Genomic DNA, 23,972 nt, shown 5'->3' with positions numbered 1-23,972 from the left:
CTACTAATCACCCTGGGAATCATCCAAGTGCTGCAGGTCTCAGTCGAAGAGCAAGTTCTTGAGTCCCTTCTTGAAGTGGTTAAGTGAGGGTGAGATGCATAGGAGAGAGGGAGGGTGTGCAATGCTTTGGCGGTGAGGTGAGAAAAAGAGCGTCGTCCGGTGCGGCTGTGGCGGATGAGAGTCTTCTGTGTGAGGGAGAGGTGTGCGGAGGGCAGGTTTCTGGTGGGTGGTGGAATGTGAGACAGTGGTTCATGTAGTGTGGTTCGATATGGAGTGCTTTATATGAGTGGGTAAGGAGCTTGAACTGCCATCTCTTGTGGATGGGAAGTCAGTGGAGGTCACGGTGGTGCTGGGTGATGTAGAAGCCTGGCCGTTGTGTTCTGTATTGTCTGGAGTCTTTGCACGAGTTATGAGTTTCTGTCAGTATAGAGTGCTCTGCCGTATTCTAGTCGGCTGGTGATGAGGGCCTGTGTCACTGTTTTCCTGGTGCTGGTTGGGAGCCATCTGAAGATCCTTTGGAACATGCAGATGGTGTTGAAGCAGGCAGATGTGACAGAGTTGACTTGGCTTCTCATGGACAGTTCGCTGTACAGTATGATGCCGAGGTTGCGGGCGTGGTCTTTCAGCATGGAGATAGGTCCGAGCTCTGGTGGCCACCAGTACCACCAGTAGTAGTTCCAAAGGCCGGTGTGTCTGCTGAAGAAGACGTCCGCCTTGTCCGTGTTCAACTTGAGGCAGTTGTCTTTCATCCATGTCACTAAGTTCTTCATGCAGTTGGTCTTTGGGTGGGGGTTGGCTGAGAGTGAGAGGACGACTTGAGGAGGTGATGTGGGATTGGACTATTTCTGCGGGGGGGGGGGGGGTACATGTATACGTTGAAGAGGGTGGGGCTGAGAGATGCCTTGGGGTACTCCGAAGAAGGTGGCCTTCAGGTGCAAGGAGAAGGGGGAGGCGGACCCTTCGATGCATCCTGTGAGGAAGGACGCCATCAATCTGAGTACGTTGTCTGTGATTCAGATCGGTCGTAGTTGCTGGATGATTGTGTAGTGTGACACTGTGTTGAAAGCCGCAAATAGGTCCAGAAGGATGTGAGTGGCTGTTTCACCTGTGTCCAGTAAGGCTCAGATGTTGTTGCGATGAGGGCTGTCTCTGTGCTTTGGTTAGTCACGAAGCCCGATTGGGATGTCTCCAGTAGGTTGTTTCTTTCCAGGTATTCGGTGAATTGAATGTTGATGGCTTTCTCCAGGACTTTGGCGAGGAATAGGTCGGGCAGTAGTTCTGTTGATCTTTTTCGATATGCTGATGGTTTCTTGAGGTGGGGCCCGACCTCAGCATGCTTTCATGCGTCGGGGAAAGTGCTTGTGGTAATGGAGGCCTTGAGGATGGTGGTGAGTTGGTGGCCAATCTTGTTGTTTCAGAGGTTGAAGAGCCGGTGGGAGCAGGCGGTCGGTAGGAGCCCATGAGTGGATGGGTTTCATAAGGGTGGTGGTTGTTGATGTGCGGAGTTATTTTCAAGCGGTTATTGCGTGGTTGGCGGTTGTGGTCGATGGGTTGCTGAGGATGTCAAAGGGTTGGGGTTCGAAGTTTGTGTATATGGTCGATATCTTGTGGAAGTAGTCAGCGAGGGACTCGCAAAGATTTTGGTAGTGTAGGATAGCGGTTTCTGTTGCTGAGGAGAATTCTCTGCCAATGGTGAATAGTTTTGTGGTGCAGGTTTCGTTGCGCCTTGAGAGGGCCTTCTTTTTTGCAGCTTTGTTGTGGGTGGTTTTGGAGGTGGCTCAGTCAATGTTGTTTTTGCTGATCTGCCATCTTCTTTCTTGTTGTTTACATTCGTGTTTTGCTGTGCTGAGTTCTGGTGTGTACCAGCTGGGTCTGTGCGTCTCGGGTGGTTTGGACAGGGCGACTTGGTTCGAAGCATTGGTAATCCAGACATTGAAGTTCTCTAATGTTTGGCCCAGGTTTGCAGTGAAGTTGGCCAGGGTGATGCTGAAGGCGACATTGTTGCTGTATCACTGTGGTCCAGATGCGATGGGGAGCGCTGTCCCAGATGGGATTGGTGTGTGGTGGGCCGATGAGGGAGAAGAGTACAATTGTGTGGTCTGTCCAGGTGAGTTCTGATGTGTGACTGTATTTGACTATCACTGGAGGTGAAGATGGGGTCCAGCGGGGGTCCGGCTGTGTGCGTGGGGTCGTTGATGATATGCTTGATGCCGATGTGGTCCAGTCTTTCCAGGAGGTCGGTGGGGTCGTCTTGGTGAAAGTTGAGGTCCCCCAGGAAGATGTAGTATTTGGATTTGGCTGGGTGATGAGTTTGGCGATGGAGTGGCTGATGCCAGTTTGTAGCCCTGGTGGTGGTTCTGTCGTCTGGGTTGAGTTGGAAGTTCATGTAATCGATGATAGGTGTGTGATCATTGTTGGCGATAGAGCAGGCGATGTTCCTTATGTATGATTGCGATGCCTCCGCCGGGTTTGTTGGTAGAGTCTTAGTTTTTCATTTTGTAGTCAGAGGGAGTTTTGATGGGGAAGTCAGGCGTGGGGACCAGGGTTCGTGGCGCTGGTCACAGTCCGGGTGCTGACGGGCTAGACTTTAGCACACCCACTACATGCGCCCGCTGCGCAGCCGCAATTAAGTAGCCCTGGCAGGTGGGACAGGTTGTAGGGGTGTCGATGGTAAGGAGTCAGCGCAGGTGTAGCTGGTCTGAACCAGCTGGGGCAATACACAGGCAAGTGAGGCACAGAAAGAAAAAGGTGACAAGATCTAATTTTAAGGGGCACTAACAGTATTATTTTACAAGCAGACTGGTCAAACAAATACTTAATAGAAAAGAAAAGGTGTAAGGAACTGATTTAAGGGGCAACGGGGGCACAACAAAAACAGCAATTTAAACTGGGGCCAAGTAGGTGGAGTGCCGGGACAGCAGCTCCAGGCTAGAGCGACAGGCAGGGGGAGAGGCTACCAGGTGTAGAGGGCTGCTTTAGTTCATGATGGCTGTGGAGTTCTGTGTGGTGAGCTGTTCCTAATGTCGGGCTGACACAGATGTCTCAGGCAGAAGTACCCGTTCCCCAGGAGCGAAGCTAGTATTTCTCCCTTTCCCAAAGGTATCGCCCTCTCAGTGTCACCAAAGAACACACAAGAGAAGGGTAAGTATCTTCAGAAAATGAAGAGACCAAGGAAGAACATCAGACCAAATCTTCAGCCAGCCAAACTGAGGTGGGTTCAAGTCAGGTAGAGGCGAAGTCTCTGTATAAATAAATGACAGAAATGAAACAGGCAAATTACTTCTGGTTCTTATGTCTACAAGTTAATAATAACCCCCAGACTTCAACACAAATCCCTTCAGTTGTGTGCCATCCCACACTTACTTGTGAAATGACTGATGAAGGTCTACATAGATGCTTCTGGAATATCTTTCTAGGTCTCTTGTAACAAAAAGTAAAGATGCTGAGGTGGAGTTCCCTTAGTTCAGCAAACCAAAACAATAATTGGGCTTGGGTTGACTCCTGACTTGGAAATCAGATGGGGTAACACTGGAGGTTACTTGGAAAGTAATGTACAACTGCTGGCGATTCATGAGCTATAGTTCAGTTGTAAATAGATTATAATTTTTTACCTCCGCTACAAAATAGAAGAACATCCGTGGGGGAAGAGGTTAAGGGAAGACAGGAAATATGTCTTAAACATAGCGTCCAGGCGCGGGATAAACAAATACAAAAATATAGTACCTGCACGAATCCGGTAGCAGGAAGAAATCTAACGCGACCTCGCGTTAGAATCACACTCGGTAAATACGAGCTAAGGAAAACAAGGCAAGGCGAGAAGAAGTTGCAGCGCGTCCATGCACTGAATAAAGTTCTTCCCAAACGGCAAAAAACAACAACTCACGCCTATGAGTTCGTTGCAGCGCGGACTCGCGCTGCAAAATTCAAAAGGGCACAGCTGAGTCCTATGACAGCGGGCGATTCCTGACGGGACTTTTAGCGCTAAGACGCGCTCGAAATTCGATCTTTGAAGCTAGGGGTAGGGCAATCTCCAGGCAGCACTCTATATCCAGGAAATCTTGAACAAGGTGTATCACAGGTAATCCAGAACTCGGAACCAAACAGGAAACAAGCAAGGAAAGCCAAGCACGGCACTATTGCACCTGGGGGCTTAAGAACCTCCCCATCACCTGATCAGTCCTAGAGCAGTATGGGACAGCACACAACCCGCCTCCCTTACTGAGCATTCTGGGTTATGTAGTGTAACTATGGAACATGTAGCTCTAGTCCTAACACCCAAGTAGTGTGTGGTCAAGGCTTTAATTGGAGCGAGGAGGAAGTGGACGTCGGTGGGTTGGGACTCGAAGATCCTGTAGATGGTGGATACCTTGTGTGGAAGTGGTCTGCCAGAGCATCGCAGAGTTTCTGTGAGGGAAGTATTGTGCTCTCGGTGGCTGTAAGGCAGGAGAACTTTAGCAAGTGACACAAGCTGTGCCCCACAAGCTTGTGCCTGGTGATCCCGCGATTGTGAAGTGAACGATGGAGTGGTTGGTCCAGGTGAGTTCTGGGTCAAGACAACGTTGCCATGCATTCCATGAGGTTGGCAGCGTTGTCCAGTCATCCAGGTGGAAGTTGAGGTCTCCGAGAAAAAATTAGTGCTTGTACTGGATGGTTAGTGTGGTGATGAAGTCAGTGATTGTGTCGCAGAAACCGGTACGTGGATTTGGGGTTCTGTAGACAAGGGTGCTTCTGATGGTCGTTCCGTCATCTGTGGGGAGTTGGAAGTTGAGGTGTTCCATGACCATCGGTGGTGCAGCCGATTCTTTCTTTGTGGATGATAGTGACGCCTCCTCCGTGTTTGTTGGTGCGGTCTCGGTGTTTGTAACTGTTGGGCGTTGCGGTGTCAGGGCGGAGGAGGGGTTGAACCAGGTTTCTGTGATGAAGAACACGTTAGGGGCGAGGGTAGAGATGGTGTCCCAGACTATAATGGTGTGTTTGCAGAGGGATGGGTGTTGAGCAGGAGGCATCAGAGTGGGTCTGGCGGGGTTGCGGTTGGTGATGTAGGAGTGGCGCGGGTTTCTGTGAGGGCAGGAGGTCCTGAGTTGCAGATGACGAGGCAGCGGTGGCAGGTGAACGGTCCTGTGGTTGCACAAGAAGAAGCGAGACAGCAATTGCTGCGACATCCGGGATCCAGGGCTCGGAGTTTAGCGGCAGAGTTCCTGTGGGGGGGGTCGGACAGCCAGTGTTTCTGGCTGTCCGAGTGTTCGTGGATGACTGCAGGCACACTTGCCTTAGGCAGGTCAGCGATGTGCCGCAGCACACCCACCTTGAGGCCTTCTTAGGCAGGTCCTGGGAGGGGGGTTTGGGTGCAGGGTGGCAGAAGTTGTGGCAGAGAACAGGTGGCAGAAGCTGGATGCACTATGGCGCACTGGCAGAAGAGGTGGCAATCCCCAGAAAAAAGAAAACGTAGGCAAAGTAAGAAGACCTACTACTGGAAGATGTTCAGGTGGGGTTGTGCTGCAGCCTCCATTAAGTAGCTGCAGCCTCATTTAAGTAGGTCCTAGAAGGGGGACGGGGTACTGGGTGGCAAGAAGCAGGAGGGCGACCACGTGGAAGAAAAGCAGGTGGCTTCTGGCGGCAAAACTGTGACAGAGAACAGGCGGCAGAAACTGGAAGCACTATGTTGCACTAGGAGGCAACCTCCAGGCAGGAGAGAATGTAGGCAGAGCCAGTAGACCTGCTACAGGAAGCTAGTAGGGGACACTCCAGCTTCAGGAACACATTCGCCATTAGAGATGCTAATAGGGAGGGTGGGCACCTATTGTTAAACAGCTCCGAATGAGTAAAAGAAAACCTTGCTGAAGTCCTGTTCTGAAAATATACCACTGTTTATTTACTCTATACAGCCTAGTTCAAAGTTTTCACACAATATCATATTAGGCCACAGAATGTGATTTGCCCAATATCTAACTTCTCGTTAAAGTAGGAAACTACTGAGACTAGAACTCGGTACTACTTGCTGGAAAGATTAAAACTTATTTGGTGAATTGACTATACATCTAGAATAGACTATGAATCTGGTTGTTGTCTTGTTCTCCACCACACCACCTGAGGTAATATCTAGCAATAGACTTAATTGGACCTTTTATATTAATTATAAAGATTCACAAGAATAGCAAAAAATGAGAGCAGGAGAATAATTTCAAAAAGGGATTGTCCAAGGGCACACAATTTAGCCAACTGATGAAGCCGGGATTAAGAACTATGCAACTCATTCCACAGTTTTCCAAGAAAGTCACAATGGGGTGGTAGTGATTCGGACGGCAAGGCCAAGGAACTACCCTTTCCAGATAAAGGTTACTGGGTTGCGGGCACTGCCCAGATTCATATCACAGTGCTTATTTCAAGCATATTTAGATAAAAGTAGTAAAGTTGGGATTAGCTGCCAAGTCTCCTAGTTTCACAGCTAAAAAGTAAGCCGGGGTCAAATTTCAGTTACGTTGGCATAATCTTGTTTTATGCATGTTGTGTGAAAATTCCAAAAGTATGCCGTTACGCCACATTGGGTAATGACATGCTATTTGCGGTAACATATGGCACAAGACCATAAGAACAATGAGAATGACTAGAACGTGGGCCGCTGCTATTTGCACAGCTTGTGTTTTGTTGTGCTTTATTTTTAACGCAAAATGCGTCCATGCATCAAAATGGAAACGAGGATGCAGATTGCGCCAAATGCAAGTTTTGCATTTAATAATGCACATTTTTCTTTACTTTTTTAAATTTCCATCCTTCTCTTTGTGCCTGCTTTAGGATGGAAAAAATATAGGCTCAAGACTTAGGACCAATTTACAATGCAAATATATTCAGCATGTGTTCTTTAATCAGAAGCGATAATGGCACCAAGATCTTTTCAGAATTCTATTGATAGCTCAGCACTAAAATACACTGTTAACAGATATTTCATAAAGAAAGGCTAAACCCTCTATTCAAGATGCATTAGGATATATGAGTTATCCCAGTCTAAAGATCAAAATGCGACTTGGGGTAATACGCTTGATGGCGACTACAATAAACTATAGAAAGAAATCAAACCTGGCCTTAACAAATGATTGAGATCCAGTGAAAATGAGGATCATATGGAGTTTAAACAACACTTGTACAAGTAAAAAAAAAAGTCTAGAAAATATATAAAAAATAAATAGAGACATTGAATGTGTGAGACTAATGCAGCAAGCAACAACGGAAGGTTTTGGCAGTAAGTTCAATTAAACAACAATATCCTTAGAACACTAAACCTGAGAGTAAACGATGAGAAAAGAGAAAGTGTGCCGTAGCTTTCTGGAAGCTTTACCGGAGGCAATATAGAAGGTTCACAATGATCAGCCCAAAAGACATCTGGGGATTCATTTTACGTTCGAATAAGCAGACATACGATTTAATAATATACCAGTATTAAAGAAAGCTACATGGGATGAATTGCAGCCCTACTCTAGCTTTATCTATCCTGGGGCGGATCCCCGATTAACATGTCGGTGTCTATTTTTAATTTTATATTTATGGCAGCCATGTGCATTCTGTATGACAATTAGTTTTTAAAAAGTTGTAAGTATGCTCTGCTGATTCTTTTGGGGTAACAATGTTCCCCTATTGTCATTACACACATTAAACTTGTTGCAATTGGATTACCAAATATAAAATTGTACTACTTCTCGCCGTGGTTGCAAATTTAAGACGTTACAGGTGTATCAAATGAGCTTTGATTATAATCTCCTGTTGGATACCGTGGCAGACTTGAAATGTAATAATATTTTGCCTTTGTTTAAATTACCTATAAACATTGCTCCATTCTTTTTGTCAACTTTGAATAAAGATTCCAGGATTTGGTGGTTACAGGAGGACAGGCTACCGAAAACGTAATAACTACGTGGCAGAAATATGGCATTGTTATAAAAACTTATTTTACTACTGAAGGTGGAAGTACAGGTCAGCATTTGAGGAAATATTTACAAACCTTCGAGATTGGCTCTGGTGGTCATCTTCCAAAATAGGTTCTAATGTCCAAAAGACTAACCTTTTCTCTCTTGATGCAGCTAAGGAAATACATATCACTTAATTGCAAATACTCAAGTGCAGGCTTGGTGAAATGGCATGATTTTTAATGGAAAGCACAATCAGACCACTTTTTTGTGGGAGAAGAAAACACAAATGGCATTACCATAGTCCTGCAAAAGAATAAATTAATTGTATTTCCACACAATTCATGGAGAAATTTACAAAATAATGTAATTCTTCACAAAATGGCTTAGTTACAGAACTGCTGCGTTGATAAGAAAAATAAGTCTAATTGTTTTAGCTGTTTTGCAAAGGAAGCGGGAAACGGGTTGCATTTAGCATGTCTCTGCCCAAACATCACAATATTCTGCAGAGAAATCTTTCTATATAGAGAGTCTAAATAGGATGCACCACTTCGCCATGATCCAAAGATTGTAATAGTTGGCTAGTGGACCTAGTTAGATATTTTTATTCGACATGAAAAGCGATTAATCAACATTTCTATGTTAGTAGCAAGATCATCGATGACATAAACGTACTTGCATACTACTGGAAATCATAGCAAACTCTTCAATGCTCTAAATGATACGCAGAATGGTTCGAGACAGCGAAAACATACAGCCAGAAACGGTGGCAGTGAAAACTAACAAAATAAAAAAGAAGTGGGGCGTTGTCACGCAAGCGTCCATGATGGGCGCTTGCTGTTGAAGCTTGTTGACCTGCACAACATCTCCGGCATTATCCACCACATCCCCCGACAACATCATTAAGGAAATGGCAGCGATGTGTGCCTGATTCGATCCTGATGCCAACGAACCAAGTCTTGGGCTCGGAGGTGTTCACAATCCCAGTTTCTTACGCCGGTGCTCTCCGACTGCGGACAAGAGGGCGCAGCGACTTGGGCACAGCCACTGGAGGATTGGTGAACCGCCTGGATGGGAGGTGAGTGGGGGCCTGTGGCTGTGGTGTCCTGACCGGTCACGGACTTCTGTGGTAACCCCACCCCCGAAAACGCCTAGTAAGGGCTCCAAAGTCGGCTTGGTTGGCCGCGCCCGTCCCGCACTACACGCATTCACCATTATCAGGAAGCGGCGTTGGGGACAGGGCAAACGGTCTGCCTCGCTGCATAGCATAACGAGTGCGGGGGTGTTGTAGATGGTGGGGGGAAGCCCTTCAGGTGCCTGCCTCACACACGCAGCGACCGGCTGCGCGACTCCTTCTCCACCCTGCGGCCCGCTCGCAACGGACCTGTGAGCGAGCTGCCGCTACACGCCCCTCCATCCGTCCCCACTTACCGCAGACAGTGGCTTGGCGTACTACGCACTTTCACTGCGGAACCATCGATCTCTGGTGGACCCAAGACTGCACACTCATTCTGCTCTACTGGTCCTCCGGGCGGCCGGGTGGGGAGCTCTACATTGGCAAAGATAGGAACTTACAAACAACCCTGGACAGCAGCATCCGGCTGAGCGGCCTAGACTACAAACTATCCATAGTGCTCTCTCCTGTCTGTTAGGCCGGCTGTGACCTGCACCATGATCCCAACTCGCTGCTGTGCACAACTTGCTTGACTCCTTGTGGTATCTGGATCCACCAACTGTGCTAAGGGCCTGTCCGTTCATCTGCATCCACACCGTACCATTACGCCGCGGCATGGGCGGCAAATACCCCAAAGAGAGAACCTTGCCCTTTGGGAAACTAGCAGACAAAACAACTGAAGAACCTCCCACCATGGCGGACAATGCTCACAGCGCGGACCGAGTAGACGACCCTCCTTCATTGTCTGCATCGATGCTCCAGGAAAAGAGAGCGGGTTTTAAGGCCCTCGATGGGAGGTTTGACACATTGGATAAAAGCCTTGCTGACATGGGGGCTAAAGTCCAGGCACACGATTGTCGCCTGGATATCGCAGAGGCCCGCGTCGCAGACATCGAGGACAGCGCGGCGCAGTCATTGAAGTGCCTGGACAGGGTGGAACGAATCCTGAAGGAAGTTGTATTTAAAAATGAGGACCTGAAAGCGTGAAGCCGGCGAAACAACGTTCGTATTTTGGGCATACCGGAGACTGCTGCTACAGGGAGGGTGGACTTATTGGTGGAACACTTACTATCTGAATTGTTTGGTAGAGACGCCTTCACCCCGGGATTTGTCATAGAACATGTGCACCGATCTCTTGGTCCCAGGCCTAACCCTGGCCTCCCTCCGAGACCCATTATTGCGAGGATCATGAATTTCCATGATCGAGATTCAGTACTGCACCTTGCCCGGGAATGGGGGACATCATCTGGCAGGGCTCCAAACTTTCTTTTTTTCCGTGCTTCACGGTAATGGTCAAAGATGCATGCCGCAAGTTTAATGGGGTGAAGGCCGCCCTTAGAAACTTGGGATTAAAATATGGAATGCTATACCCTACCAGGCTAAAAATGGATGTGGGAGGCCGTTCCCTCATTTTCAACAATCCGACAGAGACGCAGGGATTTTGCCACTCTTACAAGAGGAACAATAATGGGGCCAAGACTGCGGAGGGGGGGTCCCTCCTGATGCCAGTATGGAACTCTTTTCAAATCCAGGGGCTGGTTGACATGGTATTATTAACCTCTCATCCTGAATGTGTTGTAGTAATGGATAATGCACACTATTCTTCTGTTTTGTCATAAGTTGGTTGCCCGGCTGCCGTGGCCTTGCCAACCCTCAAGGTGTACACCTTGTTCTTGTTTCAGTTTTTGCGGAAGTGCCCTTCTAGGGGTTCTTCATACATTCGTAAAGTTATTTGGTACATCCAGTTGAATGTTTGGTCATGATATAGCCTTACTTGGGTCAGGGTGAGGTTGGGTGGTGGGAGGTGGGAGTTAAATTTGCACTGTTTACGCATTTTCAATTATTCTAGACAAGGGTCACTGTCACACGATATTTTTTTAGTTAGCGATCCACTCACGTATTTCTTGTACACACACTATGGCACAACTGGGTAATACTGCTGAACCCTCTGGTTTGTCCCTGATGTCCTGGAATGTACGAGGCCTCAATAACCACCCGCAAGCGACGCCAGGTGCTCAATTATTTACTGCAACATAAGGTTGACATTGCCTGGTAACAGGAAACACATTTATCCAAATCGACACGACCTGCATGGCAGGTAGTTGGGGGGCGCACAGATACTTTGCTAATTATAGTGATTACGCTAGGGGCGTTGCCCTCCTAATTCATAAGAGAATCCCCTTCAGTACTGGCAAAGTGGTAGAAGATGGTGAAGGCCGTTTCCTTATTGTCACAGGCACACTCATGGGTCACTTTATGGCCTTGATATGCGTCTATGGTCCAAACGTTGGCACTCCCGATTTGTTCTACTCCCTACATGTACACTTAATGAAACTAGAACCTAGTCTAAATATAATGGAAGTAGACTTCAATTTATTATTTGATCTTAGTTTGGATGGCACCTTCTCATCCCCAGACTCCAAGCCACGTTCCCTCTGTGCACTACAGGATATTTGCAGACAGCTTTCATTAATAGATATTTGGCGGAAACACAATCCTACCTGCATGAAATATACGCATTACTCTGGGTACCATAACACATGGACCAGGATTGATTATTTGGCTAGTTTCCCCGGGAATAGCTGGCTGGTTCCGGGCCATGGGGACATTGCCACAAACGTATTCTGATCATTCACCGGTGATGCTTCGTCTAAGTGTCCCTCGCCCTGAAGGCTTTGAGCCGCAATGGCGGTTTCCATGCAATGCTCTGCAAGAAGTGGTCTTTTATGCTGAGGTACGTGAGGCAATCGAGGACTATTTTGCCAATAATACTGGGTCGGTTGATACTTGGGAGGTCCTGTGGGAGGGTTTCAAAGCATACATAAGGGGCGTCTGTATTGCAAAAAGTGCTGGGGCGTTAAAAGACTTCCGTACCACTCTTGCTCGTATTGAACGGGACATATTGGCTCTAGACACGGAGTTACTTTGCAATGCTACTGCGGAAACTGAAGGATGGCGACTAGCCCTTTTAGTCGAATTTTGCGAAGCCGCAGATATGAATTGTTATATTTGGGTAAATATCAATTGGCTAGAAGATATGGCGAGAGGCCTAGTAGAGTGCTTGCACAAATGCTCCACCCCCAATACAGTAGGGCATACATCGCTGAGCTGCGCACACCCTCCAATCAGCTGATCTCTTCCAACCCGGAGATCCGTGACACATTTTGCTGCATTATTTTAAGGCCTTATACAGCTCTAAAATAGAAAGTGACCTCAATGCTCAGGAAGATTATTTGTCTGAAATAGCGCTGGTATATCTGGAAAAATATATGTTAGACTTCCTAGAGGACCCCATATCCGAAGCGGATGTTGTTGGCGCAATAGAGGCACTCCGGGGAACATCAACCCCCGGTCTAGATGGATTTACAGGAGACTGCTATAAGGCTTACAAAGATATCCATGCGCCTCAGTTGATTGAAGTATACGCAGAGGCGCTCGAAAAGCAAATTCTCCCCCCCACACTTCCCAAACCTGGCAAAGACACCTTCCTAAGCAGTTCCTATAGACCCCTCTCACTCTTGAATCTGGACTATAAAATATTGGCTAAAGAAGTCGCCATCCGACTATCTCAACTAATGGAATTTATTATATCCCCAGCGCAGTCCGGATTCGTTCCACACCGTTCCACTTTGTTAAATCTCCGAACTCTATTCGCTGTCATACACAGAATAGACCCGAAAGTCCCTGCCACAGCTGTATTGTTAAATGCCGTGAAGGCCTTTGATTCTTTAGCATGGCCCTTTTTTCTCTCGGTAATGCACCGTATAGAGATGCCAGCATGCTCCATAGCCACTACTGTTCTGTTATATAGCAGACCCACGGCACGGCTCCATATAAATGGTACACTATCTCAACCCTTTTCGCTGACACGCGACAGGGATGCCCTCTTTCCCCCCTTTTATTTATATGGCTATGGATCCGCTGATCCGACATCTTCAGGAGCGGCATCTCCACCGGGGATTACAATTTAACACAGGACCCTTATTAGTCTCACTCTATGCAGATGACACCGTTCTTTATGTGCGACACCCGCAAGACAATCCTGAGCTGATCATCAGAGAAATACTTCGATTTGGCCGCTTTTCAGGGCTAGGCATCAATTGGCACAAATCTCTAATTTTTCCGTTAACGGCTAGCACGACTCCATGGGATTGAATTATGGACATGCTGTAAACAACTTGTAAATACAGGTGGAACGCTGGCTACGCCTACCATTATCAATAGCGGGCAGGGTCGCTATACTCAAAAGGATAGTGCTCCCCAAATTTTTGTATCTTTTTAATAACAATCCCATCCCACTCACTAAGCATTTCTTTTTACAATTATGCACACACCTCATTCAATTGGTATGGGGGAGTAAGAGGCCTCGCGTCCGCTGGCAGGTACTTACTTTTCCGTATGACGGGGGATACGGAGTTCCCGATCTCCACTTATATTATCTAGTAGCCCAGTGTAGTTATGCATTTGCGTGGTTTCATTTTTGAGACCAGAGGCTGAACTTGTGCTTCCTCGAAAGTTGTCCACTGTGCTGCCAAAGTGCATCCCTAGAGACCCATGTGACATACAAACCGTTTCCACTACTAGTTGGGCGTGGGAGAGATTACGGAGACTGCTAGGAGCTACCACGCTGTATTCACCAGCCCTACCTCTCCAGAATCCTCTTTGTTTCCCAATTACAGGTGAGGCACTTGTACAACGCACGTTAGCCAAATTTAAGATTACAAAGATGGGGGATTTATATCCAAACAACCATATTTTTTTGGTGACTGACAAAGCCAGATTCTTTGACATCTCCTTTATGGGTAACTTTGTATGCACCAAATTCGCTCAGCATTGAGAGCCACGTTAATCACTTATCCGATTGCACAGGACCCTATTGCCCCACTAATATTGATAATTGAGAGCGAAACAGGCACCCACCTCGTTTCCAAACTGTACAGGTCCTGCTCTAGTCTGAGGCCGGTGAAGGATGATAGGATACGCACAGCAGTTGAACAAGATCTAGGTTGTCCCATTACAGACTAACAATGGGAAAAGTGTTGCAGGGTAACGAGGGAAATCTCCCTCAACAGTAGACATAAGCTTATTCACTAAGTTTCTCTGCCGACTCGACCATACCCCAGACATGGCGCACAAAATTAACCCCTCCAGATCCCACCACTGTCTGAAATGTTCCGCCCCATACGCGGACTTTGCACATCTTACATGGACTTGTCCCAAACTACAGTCATATTGGGAACAAATTCACAACACGCTGGGTGCCATGATAGCACTGACGCTCATCCCCTCACCAGAAATTGCATTCCTGGGGTACACTGTTAACTTTCCTAAAAAGATCAGGAGATTTGCGGCCCTTGGGTTACTACTAGCTTAACGTGAAATTGCGCTACTATGGGGCCGACGAACTACACCTACCTTACAGGGGTGGTTATGTAGTCTGGCTTATTGCAATGTAATCTGTGAACTCTACGCTAACCTTATGCCTAGTTCTTCGCCCCCGAAGGACATCTGGGGCCCATATAAGACGTATATAGAAAAGATGCGCCAAACACCTGCCTCTCAAGTAGAAAGTGGTATAGTCCCGGTGGGAGTGGGATGATGAGACACGTCTCCGAACATGCTACTACCTTACTGTTTGATACACATCCACAACATTATTTATATACTATGTTGGAGATCTTTGAAATCCTGCTGGTATATGACATGGACTGGGTATGGATGGCCGCTGGCATCCCGGGAGGCGGGGAGGACAGACTAAGGGGTATGAATCAACATCTTCCGATACTGTGAATATCATACCAGCCGTTGTGCCTAAGTTCCATTTTATCATATTGTATATATGTGACAATTGCTTCATGTGATGATCTCTGACAGTGTATCCCTCTATTTCTTTTTTAGTTTATTGCTGTATAAGAAAATTTGAAAATGAAGATTTAAAAACAAAAAAAAAAGTAAAAAAGAAATGCTATGGAATGATTTTATATGAGAATCTAACTAGTGATTATCCTGAGTAGGAGGAATGCATATATGAGGGCTGCACTTCCAGTTCTGAAGTGCAAATGTAAAGGTTGTTTTGATGGACAGTAATTTTGAACTTCCTGGCAAATAAAACTAACTTTTTAAATATTATTTATTAAACTTACATGGAATCCAAGAAGAACTATCTTGTATCAACTAGATCTTGAACTTCCCCAACTATCATCCATAAGATGATAGGTGGTCTGAAGCCAAGTTGTGGGCCTGAGCTGGACTACAGTTCTGTAGTGACAAAATCTGAGGTAGTTGGTAGAACTATTACAACCATCATTAAAAGTGTCTTACTTTATCCTGGAGCGGGTCAAGCCACTGTGTAAAGTCAAACTCAAATCATATTGGTGTATTTCCTTCAAGACTACAGAAGATGGAGATATCTATAAAATAAACTGTGTAAACAAGCATTTTTGTCATACTAAAACTATAGTGATTCCCCTGAGTATTTATATAATTTCCTTGACTTGCTCTGGCTCAATGGGCTGTTACACTTCTGAACCCGGGCTGTACAGTGAAGGGGATTCATCCCCATTAAAAGTCAAATAATGGTCCTTGAATGTGTGGTTTGAGTAACTTGTATAATAGCAACCATCCTTCGCTAACCTGTTTTTATATCTGCAACCAAGGAGATCAGTTCTCTGTCCACTTTTCTTTGTTCAAAAACTCTTACAAGACAGCGTTTGATTTCATGACGAATATGGAAATAGTATGGGAAGAATCACGCTTGGACGTTTACTGTATGCTGCTCATTAGGCCACATTTTAAATGAGGCTCTAATTAACTCTTAGAATCAAGAACGAAAGGATGGTGCACCAGAAAGAAATCCGAATTTTTCAAATGTATTCCAAAATATATTCTTTAATAGGTCTTCAGTTTAAAAACAACACATGGACAGATATACAATATACATACATAGATGCCCACATGTACAATATATAAAATATTGATTTTAAGAAAACGGCTAATAACAAACAATTCATAACATAAAAGGGAAACATCCAATTAATAAACTTAACGTGATCTTTATAAATTTTCATTTGGGAAAATATTGAAAGAGAAGGGAAAGCCAAACAAGAATAGAGAGTAAAAAGAGACAAGATCAATCTAACTTCCAAGTAAAAGTAGACAAAAGCGATATTGTATATCTGTCCATGTGTTTTTTTTTTTTTATTTAGTGTGGTTTTATTTGTATATCATTTCAGCCCTGACGAAGTTCCTCTCGGAACGAAACGCGTTGGCTGTTGTCCAATTTTTTTTAAACTGAAGACCTATTAAAGAATATATTTTGGAATACATTTGAAAAATTCGGACTTCTTTCTGGTGCACCATCCTTTCGTTCTTGAATCTTCTTATCTGGTTTCCAGAGGAGTATATGTGCGGCATACTCCGGATGAGATTGCACGGACAATATATTTGATTTATCTACTTAAGAAGCTGAGGTGCAGAACCTTGGTCAGCCGCATTGGAGGCTTTTTCACTGAACTCTTAGAATCAATATATATTAGTATCTTCAAAATATAAGTTGTGTTCTTATGCTAAAATAAGTTCCATTCTAACCATTTTAAATACATTACAGAAATCTTTATGTAGTAGTCTAGGCCAAATGTCAATTCAGTAACTTATGCCTGCTTAATGGACTTCTTGCTTAAAAAATAGATACTTACAAAACAATTTGAAAGCATTTGGTCTTGAGATGAACTAGACACGATAGTTGCATCATGGTGCATAGGTTTACATTAAGTAACATAACAATGACTAGGGTATATCTAAGTGACAGTTGCACCATCAGTGGGGGTAAAAATGGAATATTCCTGTAAAGTTACAAAGACTGACTTTTTAGACACACACGGGTCAGAATTGTCTTTAATGTGCCCAATATTTTGAAACATACAAAATCATGAACATAGTATATCGTTTTGTTAACATCTAAAATTCATCCTCTCTTCTCTTAGTCTGTACTAAGAATATAGTAATTAAGTTGTCAACTGCAAGATCATATGCAGAGTTGCTTGCAAACCAATACAGCACAATAAACTAACAAAAATTACAACTCAGAATCTAGAAAGTATTCAGTCATGACAACTGGCAACAAAATGGTATCCAGTATGTGGACAAGAGTATCAAAAGTAGTTGACAAGTTCAGTCCCAGGCCTATTTGTGAATATCCTTAAAGTTACACTGGAATCGAGGTCCTTAAAATATGGCGGTGGGGGGATAATTACCTGGTCTATCTGGTCTAGTTGTCCTTCATAAACAGCATCTGGGTTAGATGGTGGTCTCAGGTGGAAATCAGCATCACAGAAATTTCCATCTCCATCTACATTGTGTAAACTTTCCCAGACAATCTTCTCTTCAGTAAGAAATCCCTGGTCTGTAACCAGCAGGTAAAGTTGGTCCTAAATAGAAATAACACGAAACAATGATTACATACTAACCCAAGTTAAATAGCCACTGTTAGCCATGTACCACACATTTGGAAAAACATAACAGCTGGACAACGTTTTGTAGTTAAAACCATCAGCAGCATCTATAATTCAAATTCTACTTCTTGGGGCTTGAATTTTCCTTCCCACTCTTAGCAACCTCCTGCACTCAGATTTCTCAACTGGAAATGCACTGGAGGTTTTCCCTCTGCCAGTTTCTCTGTGCTTTGAGTTCCTGTACTACAGTACAGGGTACAGGAATTCCAACCATTCTATGAACATGCTGGTAGGTGGTTTCCTTCACAAGCTCTTCATATTGTCTGCCCAATATTTGATATCCAATTCATTATGGAAGTTCTATACCTGTTTAATATAGTTACACGATTTTTGAGTGTTAGTAAAATAACTTTTTTTTGTTTAGTTGACAAGCTTTTGAGCTGAAATTCAACGCTGAGTTCACTAAGAATGCTCAACCACCAATAAAGTTATTTCCAGATCACCTGCCACTCATTTACAAGCAGTAAAGTTCCAACAGCAGAACTCCTATGAAACAGGTGCCTGGTAAAGATTTGTAATAACACCTAAATTATAATCTCCTTGCGGCCTCTTGTGTGGAACAGGCACATCTCTAAATTGTATGTACAGAGTGAACATTCTTACAGTTTATATACTGCTTTTATACCATGGTAACATATTACTAATCAATCAATCAATCAGGTCATTTATAGAGCGCACTACTCACCCGTAGGGTCTCAAGGCGCTGGTCTGGTGCTCCATCACAATAATCATTTTTGCCAAATGACATACCCAAATGTCCCTATTTTTTATTTACGTGGCACGATATCAATGGTGACAATAATTATCTCGGTGTGAAGACTACAATTATTGAAAAGCAATGACACCTAATGTAGGTCCAAACGAGCCAGATTCATGCAACATTTTAGGACACCCAAAAAAGGGTACATGTACATATCATTAATCTAAACTGAACTCCGCTGAATTATATTACGGTGTTATCCTGATCATCTGGCATGGATCCTGCCAGACACTACATTACTAATAAGCTATTTGGATCTGGGAGAAACGCACGTGAAGTTGGTCATCTAGAACTTCCACTGGAGGCCTGCTCTTACTTCCCCAGCTTCCTTGATTTACTCATCTGACATGATTCACATGTATATTGGTTGACTTGACTAATATCAAGCCCTTGATGATTCCAATAGATAGGTTTCTCAGCATGTATGGCAAACTAAGTACTAGTTCTGAAGTAGACATACAAGCTAGTGCTTAAAGAATGAAAACTTACCTTTACTGCAAATCCAGTATCATTGGTAGTTCTCCCTCTTTTCTGGGTGGGAATACTGGAAATAGTGGACACTTTGACTCAAGTTTTGTTTTGTTTACACAAGGACCAATGCAAGGGGCCGCTTCATGCATCCCAAAACACGTTTCACAAACACATCAAGTTTGGGTCCCATGTGTTTTTCTGCCATGAACAGTTGAGGCCCTGCTTAACCTTTATGAGAGGATATCAGGGTGTGTGTTGTGTAGGGGAGAGATCAACAGCTAAAGTTAGCAGTTACACCATAACTCTTATATTTTCTTTGCTATTTTAAGCGGTTTTCGTAGTGTACAACGGACTTACTACTGATTCCGAAATCCCAAAATGCTCAGAGGAATAGGCAGCATATTACAGATGAGGCTTCGGGCAAAAAAAAAAAAAAAGGCTTGAAGAACTTCCAGGCCAAAATGCTGCACCTTTGCAGGAAGGTGTATTTAGCAAGTATTGCTTAGAAAAGGAATACTGGCCTGACATTTCTGCAACGGGTACAATTCTTTTAAACTATCTCAGAAGAGACTTTAGTTTTAGTGCCATTAAAATTAAGAATCAAAGGTGGTTAAATTCCTCCTGATTTGCAACCTTGACAGATAGACAAGGCTAGTCAAATGCTAACAGTTATCTCCTTAGAGTTGATGATTAAAGGCGGTCAAACTTCCAAAGGTAATTGTTTTTACTAATAAATCTTTTAAGCACAAGAAGCGTCCTTATTATGATGAGGTCACTCAGCCGAGGAACGCACAGGGTCCCAGCTGAAAAACTAGAAGTTATTTCCTGTTTTTTTTAAAAACATACTTTATTATTTTCTGGTCATATTCAATACAGTATACAGTCGTATAATGCAATAGCATTATCTTGACATTTCGGAAACCTCCGTACATGTAACTGGCTTGATTTAGTAATCATCCAAATCTTCTAGTTCTTTGTTTGTCATGAATTCTCCCCACTCTAACATTACAAGTATCTAGATCAACCTTTTAGATATGTGGAATTCATTGAAAACAGTGTATTGCAGTATACAGTCAATTTCCGGGTTGATCGTGTATACCAGAACTAACACCCAACATATTACCCTCCCCCCCCCGTCGAACTCCATAGCGGTTGTAAGTATCACAATAGCAGTCGACATAACAGAGGATCTCAATTGCTACTATTGTCTCATTAGTCGTAAAATACTTCTAGTGTAATATACTTGGTGCATCTTGAGTGTTCTAACATTGGACAGCTTTGGCCAATATACGTCCACAATTTACTATACATCCTATATAAAGGTATTGATTGCCATCGCTTTGAATTCCTCCATCATGACGTTACATTCAAGTGAAATAGGTTTTGTACGTAAGCCACGCCTTTCCTTCCTTAGTCATTCTGCCTTCAGCCCTACCCCATCTTAGTACCTCATTATACCATTCTATGATTGTTTGGGGCTTTCTCGCTTTCCAGCGCATTGTTATTGTTCTTTTAGCTAGTATCAACAACAAATTAATGAAACGAGCTGTGGGGGTCCCGCTCTTGGTTTTTACAGTCAAACCTAATAGACAGCACTCTAGCGTATCTCCTCGTCTCCCGGGCGCTATGGTGTTTAATAGTGTATGTATTGTAGACCAATACTGTATTAGACTCGGACATGACCATAGCATGTGAAGTAAGATGGCATTCGACTCCTGACAGTGGGGGCATACATCAGCCATGTCTGCAAACATGACGCTTAATCTATGAGGGGACAAATAAGCCCAGTGTAAGATCATTAGTTGAATAAATTTAAACTTCGGGTTTCGGGACACCTTACGGGGATATTCAATTATGGTTCTCCATTCCTTATCTGTAAGGACCCTCCCCAAGTCAGTGCTCCATTTTTCTCAAAGGTTATGTAGTGATGTTGCTGTATGTAATTTAATTCTATGAGCTAGCCATTTCGTTAGATGACTGCCATTTCCCATTAAATATTACATATGCACCAGCTCATGTGTCGGGAGTTCAGTCCCATTTGGTGTCCAAGCATTACGGACAAATCGCAATATATGTGCATGTGTCAGGAATAGTGTACTTGGTACTCTTTGCTCTCTCACAAAGATAGCATGATCCAGCAATGCACCACCGGCAAATAGCATAGCTTCCAACCAGGCTGAAATATGTCTTTGTGTTACCACCTCCAATTGTAAGGGGATACCCATCAAAGGTATATTGGGGGCATATGGGATCTGTTGTTTGGTAAATCGGAGTGCTTTTCTCCAGTACATCAAAGCCACTTTTAGTAGTGGAGGTGTGTTTGATGGTATCTTAGTATTTGGCAGAAGAAGTGTATGTAGTTTACCCAGAATCCACTCCCTTTGTGACATACCTAGTTCTTGCAGATTTCGGCCTGCTATCCAGTACGCCATTCATTGTAGCTGGCTGGGGTAACAATATGTTTAAAGTCTGGAACTCCCATTTCTCCGCTCTTGGTGTTAAGTTGAAGCTTGGACAGCCCTATTCTGCGTCTTCCGGGGCCCCAGATCAGCTCTACCAGTAAGGAGTCTAGTGTTTTGAAGATGTGCATGGGGAATAGTAAAGGTATGTTCGTAAAGTAATAAAGTAGTCTAGGGAGCATCACCATTTTGGTGATAGTTATCCTTCCCACCACTGACAGAGGTACTGATGTCCAAAATCTTATTTGTGATCTTAGTGTATTAATCGCAGGGACTATATTGTCATCTATCATATTCTCCAATTCCCTATAGATCGGAATACCTAAATATTTAAAGGTCACAGTTTGAAATATCCATGGGCCAAAATGTAGTGGGTCGTGCATCGCGTGATCTGTGAAGGAATATGTGTAAGATTTGGTGTTAATGATAGAGAACCCAGACAAGGATTGAAACTTATGGAATAGATTCGGGAGAGGTGTGTGATCCCCTCGGAGGTCCTCTAGGTATAGTATAATGTCGTCTGCAAAGGCCGAAACAATGTGGGCTTCATTTTCTGTGCGTTTTTCCAGGTAGTGGCACCAGCGTTCGAATTTTGACTAGTAACGGCTCTAGAGCTAGAATAAATATTAATGTTGAGAGCGGACATCCCTGTCTCGTTCCCCGTGCCACCACATACTGTGGTGAGATGTATGACCCTGTGCGGGCACGCGCATTTGGATTGGCAAATAATAAGGCTACCCATTTTGTATAGTGATCTGGAAGGCCATATTTCGGAAGAGTACAAAACATATAGTTCCATTGCAGTGAGTCAAACGCCTGCCTCAAGTCTAGTGATATACAGCCTTGTGTATTTGCGTGTGCTCTTGTCATCAGTTGATGTAGTCTACGAATATTTAGAGCTATACTTCTACCTGATACGAATCCACATTGGTCCGTATGTATTAAAAGTGGTATAAATTGTTGTATTCTGTTCGCCAACAGTTTACTGGGGATCTTGTAATATGTGTTTAGAAATGATAAAGGTCTATATCCAGCCATGTTTGTACTATTTCTGCCTGGCTTGAGCAGGGAGACTACTACGGCCTGGAGTGTGGTGTTAGGTAGTGTGCTGGATTCCATTGATGCCTGATACATTTTGTTAAGGTGCGGAGTCAGCATTGGCATATACGTGGCGTAAAATTCTACAGGTAGGCCATCAGGCCCTGGGGTTTTATTTCTAGGGACTGCCTTAATCGCAGATCTGATTTCCTCCTCCGTTATAGGTTTGTCTAACTCCTCCTTATGCTCCCCCAACAGTTGTGGGAGGTGGAGGCCCTCACAAAATGTGTCATAATCATTATCAGATAGAGCAGGAGGGGCTGCATATAGTGTCTCATAGTACGACTTAAATGCTTCATTAATGTCCAACTGAGTATTAACAGTTGCCCCCTTCTGGGCTGGTTATTGCTAAGAAGGGAGTCGTCGCCTGTGAGTTTCTTATTATTCTTGCCAAAAGTGGCCCGTTCTATCCGCCTCTGTATGTTGCTTTTTTGTATACTATCAGAAGTCCAGCAGTCTTAAGTCCTCTAATAGTTCTCCGTGTCGTGTGCGTGCTTTGTGTAACTCAACTTTATGTGTATTATATGTCCGTGCTTCCTTTTCCAGCATACCTAATCTATTTTCTAATTATGTGAGTTTATCTATCAGGGCTGAGCGTTCCCCTACTCTCGTACTATAGCGACCCCTCGTATTACTGTCTTGAATGCGTCCCACTCCACCTGTCGTGAGCATGCAGTGTTGGCGTTTTCAGTAAAGTAGTCATTAATCGCTGTAGCTACGGCGCTATGAAATACAGAATCCTCCAATAATAAGGGTTGTAACTGCCACATGGGTATTGGTGTGGGTATACTGCCCTATGTAAGGGTAACTTCCAATGGATTATGATCTGATAGAGTTTTTCCTAGGTATGTCGTGTCTATCACATTAGGGGGTAGTCTCAGAGAACAGAATATCCTAATAATATGTACATGTAAACCATGTGTGGGCGAGTAGGAGTATTCCCTACTATAGGGATGCTTTGTTCGCCAAGCATCTCCAATGTTCCATCCCAGCTCCCAACGCCGTAGTGCCTCTACTTGCTTCCTGCTACTTGTGCCCTGTAGGGGCAGGTGTGATCTATCCAATTCCTCGTCCAGTATAGTCTTAAAGTCTCCCCCAATACCCAGGGGTAATCATCCCAATCCGCCAACATTGTAGACAGTGAGTCTAAAAAATATTCTGGTCTATATTGGAGCATATACACTTTCTATTACTATCTGTAGCCCGTCAAGCCTACCAAGTAATAAAACGTATCTGCCGTGTACGTCTATTTTTTGTTCGTTATTTCCTGGTTAAGATGAATTTACAAACAAAATGGAGAAATTAACAAAAGGAACTTCTTTCAGAAGCATTTTGTCTTTACATGCAAGAATGGATCGTTTCAGAAGAGAGCTTGTAGCTCACCAATCCTTGCAGGCGTTAATACCAAGGAATATTTTTTTCTGTGTTGGATCAATGAGACAAAGTACATTCGGTGCAAATAGTTTGGGCATAATAATAAGTAGTGTTTCTAACTGAAGGGTGCAAATGAATTAGGCAATTAAAGTGCCTTGGTAACACTCTTTCGTGAAGAAAAACGTTTACCGGTCTATTGAAACATCAGCAGAGAGATCATGTGTGTAG

At 44.2% G+C, this 23,972-nt stretch overlaps 1 protein-coding gene across 1 annotated transcript in view; it reads right to left on the bottom strand.

Annotated features, from left to right (window-relative positions):
• The window catches only part of MINDY2 (MINDY lysine 48 deubiquitinase 2), a 715,083-nt gene that overhangs the window by 104,997 nt on the left and 586,114 nt on the right, over window positions 1–23,972 (bottom strand). The window contains exon 7 of the mRNA XM_078685168.1: window positions 17,325–17,498. Coding sequence (XP_078541294.1) covers window positions 17,325–17,498 — 174 coding nt within the window. The remainder of the gene's footprint in view (window positions 1–17,324; window positions 17,499–23,972) is intronic.

The sequence above is a fragment of the Lissotriton helveticus genome, chromosome 3_2, assembly GCF_964261635.1.
Source record: "Lissotriton helveticus chromosome 3_2, aLisHel1.1, whole genome shotgun sequence".
In the NCBI taxonomy this organism is placed as follows: domain Eukaryota; kingdom Metazoa; phylum Chordata; class Amphibia; order Caudata; family Salamandridae; genus Lissotriton; species Lissotriton helveticus.
Note: the sequence above shows the minus strand (reverse complement) of the source record. Positions and strands in the feature narration are given on the sequence as shown.